At 45.6% G+C, this 12,217-nt stretch overlaps 1 protein-coding gene across 5 annotated transcripts in view; it reads right to left on the bottom strand.

Annotated features, from left to right (window-relative positions):
* Window positions 1–185: 185 nt before the first annotated feature.
* Window positions 186–12,217, bottom strand: part of LOC126644808 (elongation of very long chain fatty acids protein 4-like) — a 28,033-nt gene continuing 16,001 nt past the window's right edge. For 2 of the 5 annotated variants that reach the window (XM_050324584.1, XM_050324582.1), the window contains exons 3-8: window positions 11,564–11,751; window positions 10,461–10,586; window positions 9,695–9,754; window positions 9,144–9,258; window positions 8,412–8,539; window positions 186–7,104 (exon numbers count right to left, since the gene is read on the bottom strand). In XM_050324584.1, coding sequence (XP_050180541.1) covers window positions 6,934–7,104; window positions 8,412–8,539; window positions 9,144–9,258; window positions 9,695–9,754; window positions 10,461–10,586; window positions 11,564–11,751 — 788 coding nt within the window. In that variant the 3' untranslated portion in view covers window positions 186–6,933. The remainder of the gene's footprint in view (window positions 7,105–8,411; window positions 8,540–9,143; window positions 9,259–9,694; window positions 9,755–10,460; window positions 10,587–11,563; window positions 11,752–12,217) is intronic. The other 3 variants (XM_050324585.1, XM_050324586.1, XM_050324587.1) reach the window with 3 other exon arrangements.

The raw sequence follows: 12,217 nt of genomic DNA on the forward strand, positions 1-12,217 counted from the left end.
TTTTATTTAGCTCTGCGGTTGCTCTCCCACTCTCCTCCTCCCCCCGGTTTCTCATGGAATTAGTGCAGCTCCAAAAGGTGCTTCCCAAGCCAGCAGGCAGCATTTCTACCTTCACGTGAGCATTTGCAAAGGGGGGTATTCTTTCCCTCAGATGCATTCTTAAACCAACATCCAAGTCTGAAACATTTCTGTAAATGCACATTTTATTAGAGAAAAGGAATCGAAGCAGCTTTGCACAACGAATTCAGTTACAGCTCAGTATTGCAATACAAGTAAAGAACTCACTTTTTATATTCAAAGCGTGAAATCATCCATTCTACTCAAGGTCTACAGGTGAATATACTAAATATGTATATAAATACTGTAGGATGAGTAGCTATATCCATGTACACCACTCCACTCTTGTGGAGTTTCTGGGTTTCTGACGAAATTGAGTGTAAATACTAAATTAAGTGAAAAACCACTTTGCTTTCCATTTGGCATCGCTGCAGTGGCATTTTTCCTGAATCCTTACGGCAATATTCATAACTCCATCAAGCAGTTTACATAGATTCACCCTGCACAGTGGTTTACCCTTAATTTAAAACATTGCCTCTGTGTATGAAATATGCCCAAAGATATTAAAGGCAGTGCCAAAATAGAAAACCATAATTGCATTAGATGGTTTCTGTAAGTGGTGATTTGCCCATGTTCTGTAATTTCCCTCTGAGAACTGAGCACAGAATCACAGACCTGTTCTGCCACCGTGCCAGTGATGTAAAGGACCGCTTTACTCACACAAATAATTCCTAGAAGCAAACTCACAGGTAAGTTTGATTAAAGAGCAGCCCCTTTGAAAAGAATGGCCCTGTGATTTAAAGCTATTTAATGGACTAAGGCACTGAACCTGCAAAATGTATTACAGCAGCCCCTGGGACTAGCAAAGTCCACACTAAATACAAACACGCCACAGACACACCTGTGCACCCCAACAAGGAGTGGCTGGTCTGTTGTCAAAGCATGTCAGGGATTATAACCAGAGAAGGGCTTCCACACTGGAAAATTAATCTGGTTTTCCAGCTCTGTCAGCTCCTACAATGCAAGGCATTCTCCCTCCAAACATTGCCTCAGGAATAATAATATTTCAAGAGGAAACCTCCCCAGACATCTGTGATGGTGGGCACCACACAGAGCACAACAAGGTGCACAGAGGGCTGGTAAACTTGCTGCCTCTCAGATGGTTCTATCCATTCTGTCACTCCTTCATTAATAATAGGGAATGCCTGGGAGAGACTACGCTGAATTTAAATTCTCCCCTCAAACCAAGTTTCTAGCCTGTCTAAATTGTGAGCACTGTCTTGCAGTGTTCACATCCTGAATTTGCAGGCAGATGGGATTATGCTAAAGTGCCCAAATTCATCAGGATGAAAGCCTCACAGAAAACCCTATGAAGAAAATGTATGTTATTAACTGACATCTCAGGAAATTTCAGCTGCTTGTAGAGCATTTGAGTAATTTGTGACTACTTACTTTGCAGCTTTACCAGTTCTGAGAATCTAGTGTGGCATCTGCAGATGTGGGTACAAAGGAAGTGGGGAGAAAAGAGTGAGGAGAAAGTGGGAGGATGATGCTAAAGGGGAAGAAACATCTGTTCCAAGCAGGGAATTTTAAAGGGCAAGTTTTATTTAATAGCCTTCATTTTTTGAGTTTGGTGTAAACACCCCAAACTCTCTGTTGAAGAGCAGTCCTATCAGCAGAAAAGCCAAGGTACTGGAGAGAAAGGATGACATGCAGAATGGGGAAACATATCAAGTGCTGAGATGTGCTGTTAATGTTTTAACCAGGCACTCCCTGATGAAGACTTTATTTGTCCCCAGTGATTTAGCCAGAAGTACTTCTACCCTAAGCACATGCACACATGAAATCAGTCCCTAACCCTCCAGCACATCCACACCAAATTTCAGCATTCTCTCCACCTCCCACTGCCACTCAGATCTCCTAATCCAGTTCTAACACCTGCTGTCCTGTCCCCTGACTGGGATGTCGCTTTTTTTCGCCCCCATTCTTTTCCACACGGTGCCATCAGTGATTTATCCCACAGCCTCATTTGCAGGTTTTCTCCTGAGGCTGGACAAGTGGGACTCACCTGGCTAGGCAGCAGCAAGGGGTTGCCTAAATCCAATCCTTTTAAGATTCCCGACTTTACCAGCTGACACCTAGGAGAGGTTCATACAAGTTTTGCAGAAGAAACCCTGTCCAAGCTGGAGATTCTCTTTCACCTAAAGGCAGGCTGTATCCACAACCCAACTTACCAACATTTCCATGGGGAGAAAACAAGGATCACATCCTTATGCCCAGCAGAGCCATCATGTCAGGGACGTGAAAAATACGTGCCCAGAGAAGCTGTGGCTGCCCCATCCCTGCAAGTGTCCAAGGCCAGGTTGGATGGGGCTCTGAGCAACCTGGGCTGGTGGAAGGTGTCCCTGCCCATGGCAGGGGGGTTGGAACAAGATGATCTTTAAGGTCCCTTTCCAACCCAGGCCATTCTGTGATTCTACCTACCCACACCCAAACACACCTACACACACGCTGCACACCCTCTGGTGCACCTGGCTGGGGACACCTCAGGGTCAGCCAAGTCTTTTCACAGACCCTCCCTCCAAAGCCAGCCCCATGACTGACAGTGAGTAGCAGCGCCACAAAAATAAACACGAAATGCTGAGATGTGGAGCGATGCACACCGGCCTCGAGGCTCCATCTGCCCACGGCCCCCCTGCTCCTCTGTGGCAGAGGGACTCTGGGTTTCCCCACAAGAGACAGGGACCCCAAAAACGCGCCTCGAGGGGCGACTCCTTTTTTTTTAATTCTCCCTGTGTTGACTGAATAACGGTGCCATTGTGGCAGATGGTGAGGAAATCTTGGGAAGCAGAGAAGACACCGAAGGGGTTAAAGGCAAATCCATGCCCCCGCCACTTGGATAATTCCTCGCAGCCTGATCCCGTGTTGAGACGATTCAGGCCAGAGAGAGAGACTGCCACGGTCCCCAGGAGAGACCCCAGGGAAAAGACTCTGTATTTCCTGTTCAGGAGGATTAAGTACAAGGCCATTGAAAAAAAATCACAGTAAACATCTGGATGTGAGCACTCCATCTATCAAGCCCTAATCCATGAAGTTATTCATTAATGAATTCAGCACATTCACACTGTTCTATATATAGGGTTGCTGGCTTGTAGGTGCTTTACATCTCTATCAACAGACTTTTATTTTTTTGTACGAAGCAATCTGCTGCATTCTGCTTTTGCTTGATTAATTGTTTAGAGTAATTCTTTGGCCTTTTTTAAAAATAAAACAAACAAACACACAGAGCCATATTTTCTGATAACATATAAAAATCCAATAGTTATAACTCAACTATGCTCCTGCCTTTGCTTTGAAATTTTAAGCCCGAAAGTTTCCCTCTGGAAACTTTCCATCACACGGGGATGGAAAAAGCATTAAATAGTAATTGATTTTCTTTTCTGTATTTTGTTTTGATTAAAATGAGAATCCCTCTCATTTATCTTCAGACAGAAAGTAAGCATTGAATAAATGGTCTGGTTAATTCAGAGGTAATTTGATCAGAACATCCATAATTTACATTGACTGGAACAGGAGGAAAGATGCTGAGCGCTAGCAGGTATCAAGCTTGTTCATTTAAACAGACTACTTCCATTAGGCCTCACATCTTGTTCATGTAAACTGCTCTGAGAACTACAATGACCCACATTTTATGAGGGGGTGCCCTTAAATGTCATCTGTTCAGCTTGAGTGGCACCCCAGGCTGCTCACAGCAAACCCGGCCGTGGAGCTGAGCGTGTTGTTTCCCACACAGCTGTGCCAGCTCCTTTCCAGAGAATTCTGCAGGCTTTGTGACTGATACTGGGGGAATCAGCATTTGGCCCAGAGGTTTTTTACAAATCCAGCTGCCACAGGATGTTTTCAATTCATCCTCGAAGCTTTGGGCTCTGCCAGAGAGCACGAGCCGTCCAAACTTGCAGTTTACAACTCCCAGCCCTTTTGACTTCCAGTGCTTTGCTGTGGGGGGTGATCTTCATCTCCAGGGACTCGATCTGAGAGGGGAAATCCCACTCTGTGCCTTTATTTCCTGTCAAATTCCAGGGGCACGTACCTGTACTCTCAAGTTTTTGCTCTTGTTACGACAGGATGGCCCAGGTGGACAGTTCTAACTGTGGTAACCCAGTTTAAAATGGAATGAAGACAAATAAGTGAACTCTGAAGGAATAAAGCATCAAGACCTGCAGCACCAATCCAATTTTATCTGCCCTGCTAGTGCAAATGCTCTCACAAGTGAATTTTGCTTGCATCAATGCTTCTGTGAGGCTTGTACTCCACACCAATGCCTATTCCTCTGTGGTGTTTCTGGGCAAACTTAATCCCTCCTTCTCAGTCAACTGAAAATACTTCATCTTAATCCTATACCGTTAAAGTGGCACTGACAAAAACCTCTTACCAATTCAAAAATGCAAGTTCAGGCCCCCCATTCAGGCTGTGAGGAAGAGGGACAGCAATGGGTAGATCAGAGGTTGCATGTCTAGGACAAATATTGTCAGTGGCGTCTGATTTGGGTGACCAGCCACTTATTTGAAGTTGTCAGGTGACAAATTCACACTTTTGTATTTTTGTGATCAGCTATGTGGCCAGTCACACTCCAGAATCCATTGCAGGAAGCTCTGTCATACACAGATACAAATTAAGCTGCACAGTCTGCTTTAAAAAAACAAACAAGCAAACAAACAAAAAACCACCACCACCAACAACCAAAAACCCAACTAGATGGCATGTTTACAAACATACATATTTTAAGAAGGAATGGATTTGCAAAAGCATTGAGTAATCTCATTCAAATTTTTTTTTCTAATCTTTAAGCAGTTGTGAATTATGAATGAATCAAGGAAAATCGAAACATGTGATGCCTACTCTGGTATAAAATTATTAGTGAAGCCCTTGGAAGTAGCCACTGCAATCTGGAAAAGTTTATGTGAGGGGAAGCCGAGGTTGGGACCTACTCATGATCCCCCCATGTATATGAAAAAGAGCATTTGATTGCCTGGTAAGCACAGATAATTCACCCAGCTGCAGGAAATTATGCTCTACCATGAAATCAGAGGGCAAAATGTACCGATGGTTTAAGCAGCAGAGGGTTGTAAGGGAGTATTTACGTAGACAGGGGTAATGAAACAGCTTTACTTGCACTGCAGAGGCCCCAGGGGAAACCCTCAAAATGAGCACAGTATGGGAGATACACTGCAGGTGTGTTTTTTTTTTTCCTGCCTTTCCAACCGAAGGAAAGAATGAAGGACCCACCCAGAGTTTTGCTACTTAAAATTCTAACAAAAGCAGAGTTCCAGCACGCAAAAGCAGGACCCTTTATTTAGTAATTAGCACGGGGGAAATATTTGACAGGGAGAAAACCAGCTTACACTGATGTAAAAATGAGCCCTGCTCTGCTTTCCATACTCACCAGTGACAATCAGAAAAAAGACTCTTCAAACCAAAGGAATGATGTTTAAGGTGTGTCACTGTGGTTCACAGTGGTTCACAGTCCTCTGGACGTTCCCAGTGGAGCTGGATTTCTTTACATTCCAGGTGGATCTGGCTTGGCAATAGTAATGCACCATCTTACTGATTCTAATCCTCTCCTTCAAGACCTTTGTGTTTCAACTGCGAAAATATCGCTACTCTGTACCCAGTTTCAATCAGCAAAGCAGAGTGCAATAAATAAATGCCACTTCGTGGTTTAACATCTGAATTTAGGCTTTTCAAAGCATTGCCACGTCAACACTTCAATGGCATTTAACTGTCTGAAGATGAATATAAGGGCAAAATTCTAGCTGTAATGGATTTAGGAGCAAAAAAGAAGCCAGTAAAGGGTATGTTGAAGTCAGTGGAGCTCTGCAGCTTTGCACTAGGCAATGAATTGACTTTTATACACTTTGTATTAATACAAATATTAGGTAGTGGAGGTGGTTGCTTATGGTGTTGTTAAGCTCTTTATGCTTGCTGAGAAGCAAAATTAAAAAAAAAAATATTAAAAATAATTAAAAAATTGGAGGAAAAATGTTATGAATAGGAAACCTCAGTCCATTCTTTCTAGTAAAATTATGGCACCTATAAGGAGCAATACCAAGTAGCCTTCATGCATTGAACGTTCTCTGTTGTTATGAGAGCAAACAAAGGCAAATAAGCATTCCAGAAAATGGTACATGGTAGTTCTTACTGCACTTCCTCAGGATGAAAGCGTTAAAAATGCCTTCTTTCACTTCAGGACAGTGAAGGCACTTGTCCAGCCAGACAACACAATGCCCAACTTCCTTCATGCTCGTGCTTACATAAAGTTAAACCACCAGGGTAAGCACCAGCTGTATTTCACCCCAATCCCAGCAGGAGCTTTGGGATGCAGTGGACAGCTGAGTGCATCCTGCATTCCCAGTGAGGTCCTGGCTACTTGGACACTGCTTGGACAAGGCTGGAGGCACGTGGCCCTGCCTGATCTAGAGCAGCAAGCTGAGATAGATTTGTTAATGCAAAGAAACCCTCTACAGCCTAACAAACGGGACAGGGGAGTTGTGGTTGGACGCCAGACCTTGGACACTGATGGAAGGGAAAAAGACATTCCTGTGCTGATTTCATAAATTCTGCTGTGCTGGGGACTACTGGGCTTAGCTTTGCCTCAGCCTTACTAAACGAGCTCCTCAATACCTTCATCCCTGGCTTTGTCATTCCTTTGTCATTCCTTTTCTCTCCCTACCTTGAGGTGTTTGAAGGCAGCACACGAGCCTCACACACGCTCCCCACAACACATTTTTTTCCTGCAACCGCCTCACAAGCAGCAGAGAACGTGCAAGTTCCTCAGCCTGTGCTCAGTGTCCTCCTTGATTTTCTTTCAGATTTTCTTTAAGTGAGCTTGTCCTGCTTCCCCCTAACGTAGGTCCTGTAGTAGAAGTGTAGGAAGAGAGCCATGAGGCTGAGGATGTAGAGGAAGACCGCAGCGTTGAAGCCATCAGGGAACGGGCACTCTGTGAAGAGGTTGTAGGAAGAATGGGCAGCAATGGCCACAAACTGGCACTGGAAGAGGGGGGAAAAAGAAGCAGCCAGATTAGGGAGCCTGCCTGAGATGTAGCTCAGCTGACCACACAACTGCCACAACATCCTAGTAGTGCCCTCAACCCAGAGCATCACCTGCTTGCCTCTCCTGACATCCCTGGAAAGCCTGCCTTTCAAACCCAGCAGCGTTTTCCCAACACGGAAAGGTGTCAAGTGTCCATCAAACACCGAGGTTTGCCCACTGCTGCAGGGGTCAGGTTTGGAATCCAGCCCCTCCTGCAAGGAGCAGATCACTGCCCTTGTGCCACTCCTCTGCCGTGGGCAGAGAGATCCTGGAATATGGAAACTAGAGGTTTCCTCCCCAGTGGTAATCAGATTATTATGCTCATAAAGATTTCAATTTGCATTTTAGCTTACAGAGAGGAATTACAGATACTGCCTTTATTCATTTAAACATTAATCCTCTTTTTTTGGGTTTTTTTTTTTGTATATTACTAAGTGACCTGTCTCAATACCATGAAGCACTGAGTTCTACCTTACAAAAAGGATGTTAAATAAAAATTAATTTCCTGTGCTATAATTCACGTAACAAACACTTTTTCATTTTTAGCAATGCTTTTTTGGTCTGCTTTGCCCTGCAGGATAAGTAAGAACTCTGGACCAGCCTTTACTGCACACTGCTATATATATATATATACCCTATTCCTCTTCTCTGGTACTTGCATACTTGTTGTTTGCATAACTTCTCTTTGTGTGGAAATAACTCTCCCACAATCACTGCTCTTGTCTGGAACATTGCATTTATTGTGTACCTTTGAAAAAAACACAGGGTTTTCAGGATTTATCACCTCTTCATAGATGAGGGAAAGAAAATCCAAGGGGATTCTCTGCAGAAAGAGTTCAACTGTCTCTTCAACCTGCCTGTTGCTTGCAGTCAAACATACCTTTCCTTTCTGAAGGAACTGAATGAAGGCTGCCCATTTTCCTGCCCTACTGAGAATCCAAAGTTTCCCCAAGTTACTGCCCCGCACCTCCCAAAAGCAAGCTGAGTTTTCAGGGCTCCAGAGAGGAAACATAAATGGGAGAAATCTAACTGAAAATCCACAGGGTTAACTTTTTTTTCCCTCTCCTTCCCACTGCAAAGCCAGGGCTCATCATTTGGTCACTGAAGGTCTCCTGTGAGTTTTCTGAAATTCAGAGCCAGGTTCACCATTCACAGTGGTACACGAGGACACCCAAGGACTTTGTGGGCAGCAAACAAAGACTGGGGCAGGGGCCATCACACCCAGCACAGGGAAAGGCAGAGATGGACACAGGGGACTAATTACCAGCTGCATGATGGTCAGGTAGCGCTTCCACCACAGGTGACGGTGCATCCGTGGTCCCAGGCTGGCCAGGGCGTAGTAGCCATACATGAAGATGTGGACAAAGGAGTTCAGCATCCCAATAAAGAAGGCTGAGGAGTGAAGAAATGAGGATGAATGAGACACACAACCCACGCAAGACCAACCCTGTGAAGAGCTCACGGGCACCCTGATGATGCTTTCAAAAAGCATCACATCACCCCTTACGAATGAACCTTCAGTCTAGGCTCTGTCTTGGAAGCACGCCCTCTCCTTCCTTTTCCTTTCAGCATATAAAATCACAGAATCATGGAGTGGTTTGGATTGGAAATGACCTTAAAGACCACCTAGTTCCAGCCCCCTGCCATGAGCAGGGATGCCTTCCACTAGACCAGCTTGTTCAAAGCCCTGTCCAGCTTGGCCTTGAACACTGCCAGGGTTGGGGCATCCGAACATATCCAGCCCATATCCAGACTTTGGAGACAGAGAAGAGCTTCAAAGGCAGAGGAGAGTTTTTTATCTTCTGACCCAAGCATTCCATGACATTCCAGTGTCAACGCCATGTGGCCGAAATGGCTCCCCAAAAAGGAACACCCCAGCCTCTTGTACCTTTGGAACTAGGTGAGCTTCCAACCTGCCAGTCAGCCCATCTGCACAGCTAATGCTACCTCCACAGCCCCCCAAAAAACCCCTGAAATGCTAGGTTTTCTGACATACCTTGTCCTCCAGGCACATATTTGACCCCTGACCACCAGTTGAACAGCATAGAGCCATGATGGTACACGTGCAGGAAAGTCACCTGCTCCTGTTTCTTGCGCAGAATAAAGAAAACCTGGAAGAAGCCAGACAAAGGAAAACCTCGAGTCAGTGTGTTTAGACTAAATATTTCACAGTAAAAGGTCATAAAAATAGCTAATGGTGATTCTCAGTCTCCCAAACCCAAAGACAAGCAAATCAGACAGCAGCAATTCCTTCCTGGAAAGAAGCTCTTGAGGGAGCCTTGGAGCACAATACCCAGCCGTGCTGCTGGGCTCTCACAGGCCAAACACTGTCAAAAAAGCAGCCTGCAGGAGCTGAGCCCTCTCCTTTAACAGCATCAGCCTTCACTCCCACCAACAGGCAGAGCAAAATCAGCTCTCGCTGAAAAGCGCCGAGCAAATCAATGCAGGATCAGCCGGGGACATTAACTTTTGGCACCCTGCCCCTTTCTGACAAGGAAGCGATTTATTTCCAGCACCAATCCCGCCACGGAGCCGAGCCCTCCTTACCGTATCCAGCAGCTCGATGACTTTGGAGAAGAAGAACCACCAACACACTCTTGCCATCTGCTGGGCAGCACAAGGCACTGCGGTTAGACCTTTACCCAAAATCAACATATTTTCAACCGTGCGCGACGTGAACCCTGCCCACGCGGGAACAGGAAAAACTAAGGAGTTCTTTTGGGCTATTTTGGTTTTGTTTTGCTCTGATAGCAAATATCTGAAAAGCTGAAAGGATAATATCCAGGCTTGCATCTATTCAAAGCCTGGTTACATCTGGAAGCGAAGCGTAGGAGCTCCAAATTCTAACTGAAAAAAACCTCATGCAGCATTTTGGAAAGCTGAAGCTGGTGTGGCCCACCTCCCCCCTGTGATGACTGGACAAGGAATAATTTTAGCCAAACCCCTGTGCTAAAAGAAATGTTGAGTAAGTTTTATGTCACGCAAAGTTGAGGATATAAAAATTGGTTCTCTTGTTGAAAGTGATCACCCAGAATCCTTACAATCCATGCAAAGAGTCACACATACTTCAGAGTTAATTTGAAATATCTATAATAAAGATCCATCTTCAGAATGCAAGATCAACCTCTCTGCAGCGATCAAAGAGCAAACTTAGATGGCTCTGTTGACTGATGATGATTAATTTTGGAGAACTACAGCGAAACGCAACAGTTAAAGCAGATGATTTAGTGATAGAGATTTACAAGCAATACATTGGAGTAAAAGCCTTCTTAGGCATGCAAATTGCTCTTCATGAGCAAAATGATCTGCACACCCATGGGAGGGCAGGGCCTGATTCCAGTTTTCTGTAGAACTGTACCCGCATTCCCAGTTCACTCTGGCTGTAATCCACTGGCTGGCACAGGTAGCTGTAGTTGCCCAGGACTGAAGTTACCAAAAACTGAAACAAAGGAAAAGCAATAGGAATCAATTTTCTGTTCAAATCCATCTGTGGCAAAAAGATATGCATATTAATGCTAAGGTAATAAGAGTATTAATCTCATTCTCGCTGACAGAAAATCCATGTAATTTATAGAGCTGAGCAAATAGTAAAAACCTAAAACAAGGTACTTCACATTCTTGTGGGAATCTCAAAAAGAACATTTGGCCTGGGCATGTTTGTAACGCTTTATGTAATCACTGGAGTGCTCAGAATTACTTCATCAGGAATAGTGAATTCTAGTCCTCAGGTGGAGTAGCGTTTGCTCAAAGAAAACAAACAAACAAACAATTTGTGTTAATGTAAAAATTGTGATACAAACTAAAAGGGAATATTTGTCAACATCAAAATGGTTTTGGAACCTATTTGGCTGTGTTCCCTTGAAGAGTTTTTGGTGGCCTAAATAAACAAGGGAAAGGCTTGTGGAAAGAAGCGGCAGAAAACAATGTCCTCAACACTCCCAGCAAGCAGGAAGCTACAGCGTGCTTGGCTTCACTCCTGGAGAGGACTGCCCAAGCCTGGAAAATCACAGAATTGCTTGGAAGGGACCTTAGAGATCATCCAACCTCCCTGTTGTGGCAGGGACACCTCCCACGAGAACAGCGTCTCTCACAGGTGAGTGCCCTCACCAGCCAGTCACGAAACAAAGTGAGGTTCCACGCCCTCCATACACCCTGTGTCCAGTGGGGAGGTCTCAGCTCCCAGCTCATTCATTCAGGAACCTTTCAGTGTTCATTTTATGAATGACAGGAAGACTGAGAAGCGGGAGGGAACGTGGCACAGTGGGGCAAGACTGCTCCTCGTGTGGCAAAACACGGACACGGCCGAGTCAGCTCCTGCTCCCTTCACTGAAGTGCATCAGCAAAAGCCCTTTCAAACGGTTCTGGCCTTCAGACCCTTCCCAGGTGCTCGCCTAGGAGCCAGTCCTGCCTCCTCACCTCGTGGAACATGTAGGTGGACAGTGCCATCATGGCTAGGTTGTAGGCCAGCAGCAGTCCCCTCAGCTCCAGGGGTCTGCGCCGCCGCATCAGGAGGGGCCCCAGAGCCACGACCAGGAGGTAGGAGGAGAAGAGAAGTGTGACTGGAAGGGGAGAGTAGACCAGGGGCCATGGGTCTGTCCTCGGGTCTGGAAAGCAAAGCACACAGCCAGAGCTGGCACCTCCCACACCCTGCAGGGCAGGTATCTCTATTTACCTCCCCTCAGCACCATTCCCTGGCAAACAGAAAGTCGGGATCTCGAGTATATATATCTACAAAGCTGCACCACAGTCCTTCTCCTGCCCTGGAGCTCCACCTGCCAGACTCTGCCAAAAGGCTTTAGCACAGCACTGGGGCTGGGGCTGCAGCACTGGAAGACAGACCTTTTGTGATGAGCTGGAGCCCCTTCCCACAGCATACAAGACTGTCCCACACCTGGGCAAGAGAAGCAGTCCAAGGCACCCTGCAGGGATGCACAGACCCAACCAAACCAAACTCTCCAGGAGTGTCAATCTTTCCTGCTTTTCCCATTATTTTCTTTCTGCCACGCAATCCCCAAGAAATCCGAAATTCCCCACACCTTCATTTTTGTACCTCCATGCACTGGGAAATGA

Source organism: Myiozetetes cayanensis, unplaced genomic scaffold, assembly GCF_022539395.1.
Source record: "Myiozetetes cayanensis isolate MyiCay16 unplaced genomic scaffold, myiCay2020 scf3, whole genome shotgun sequence".
Lineage (NCBI taxonomy): Eukaryota > Metazoa > Chordata > Aves > Passeriformes > Tyrannidae > Myiozetetes > Myiozetetes cayanensis.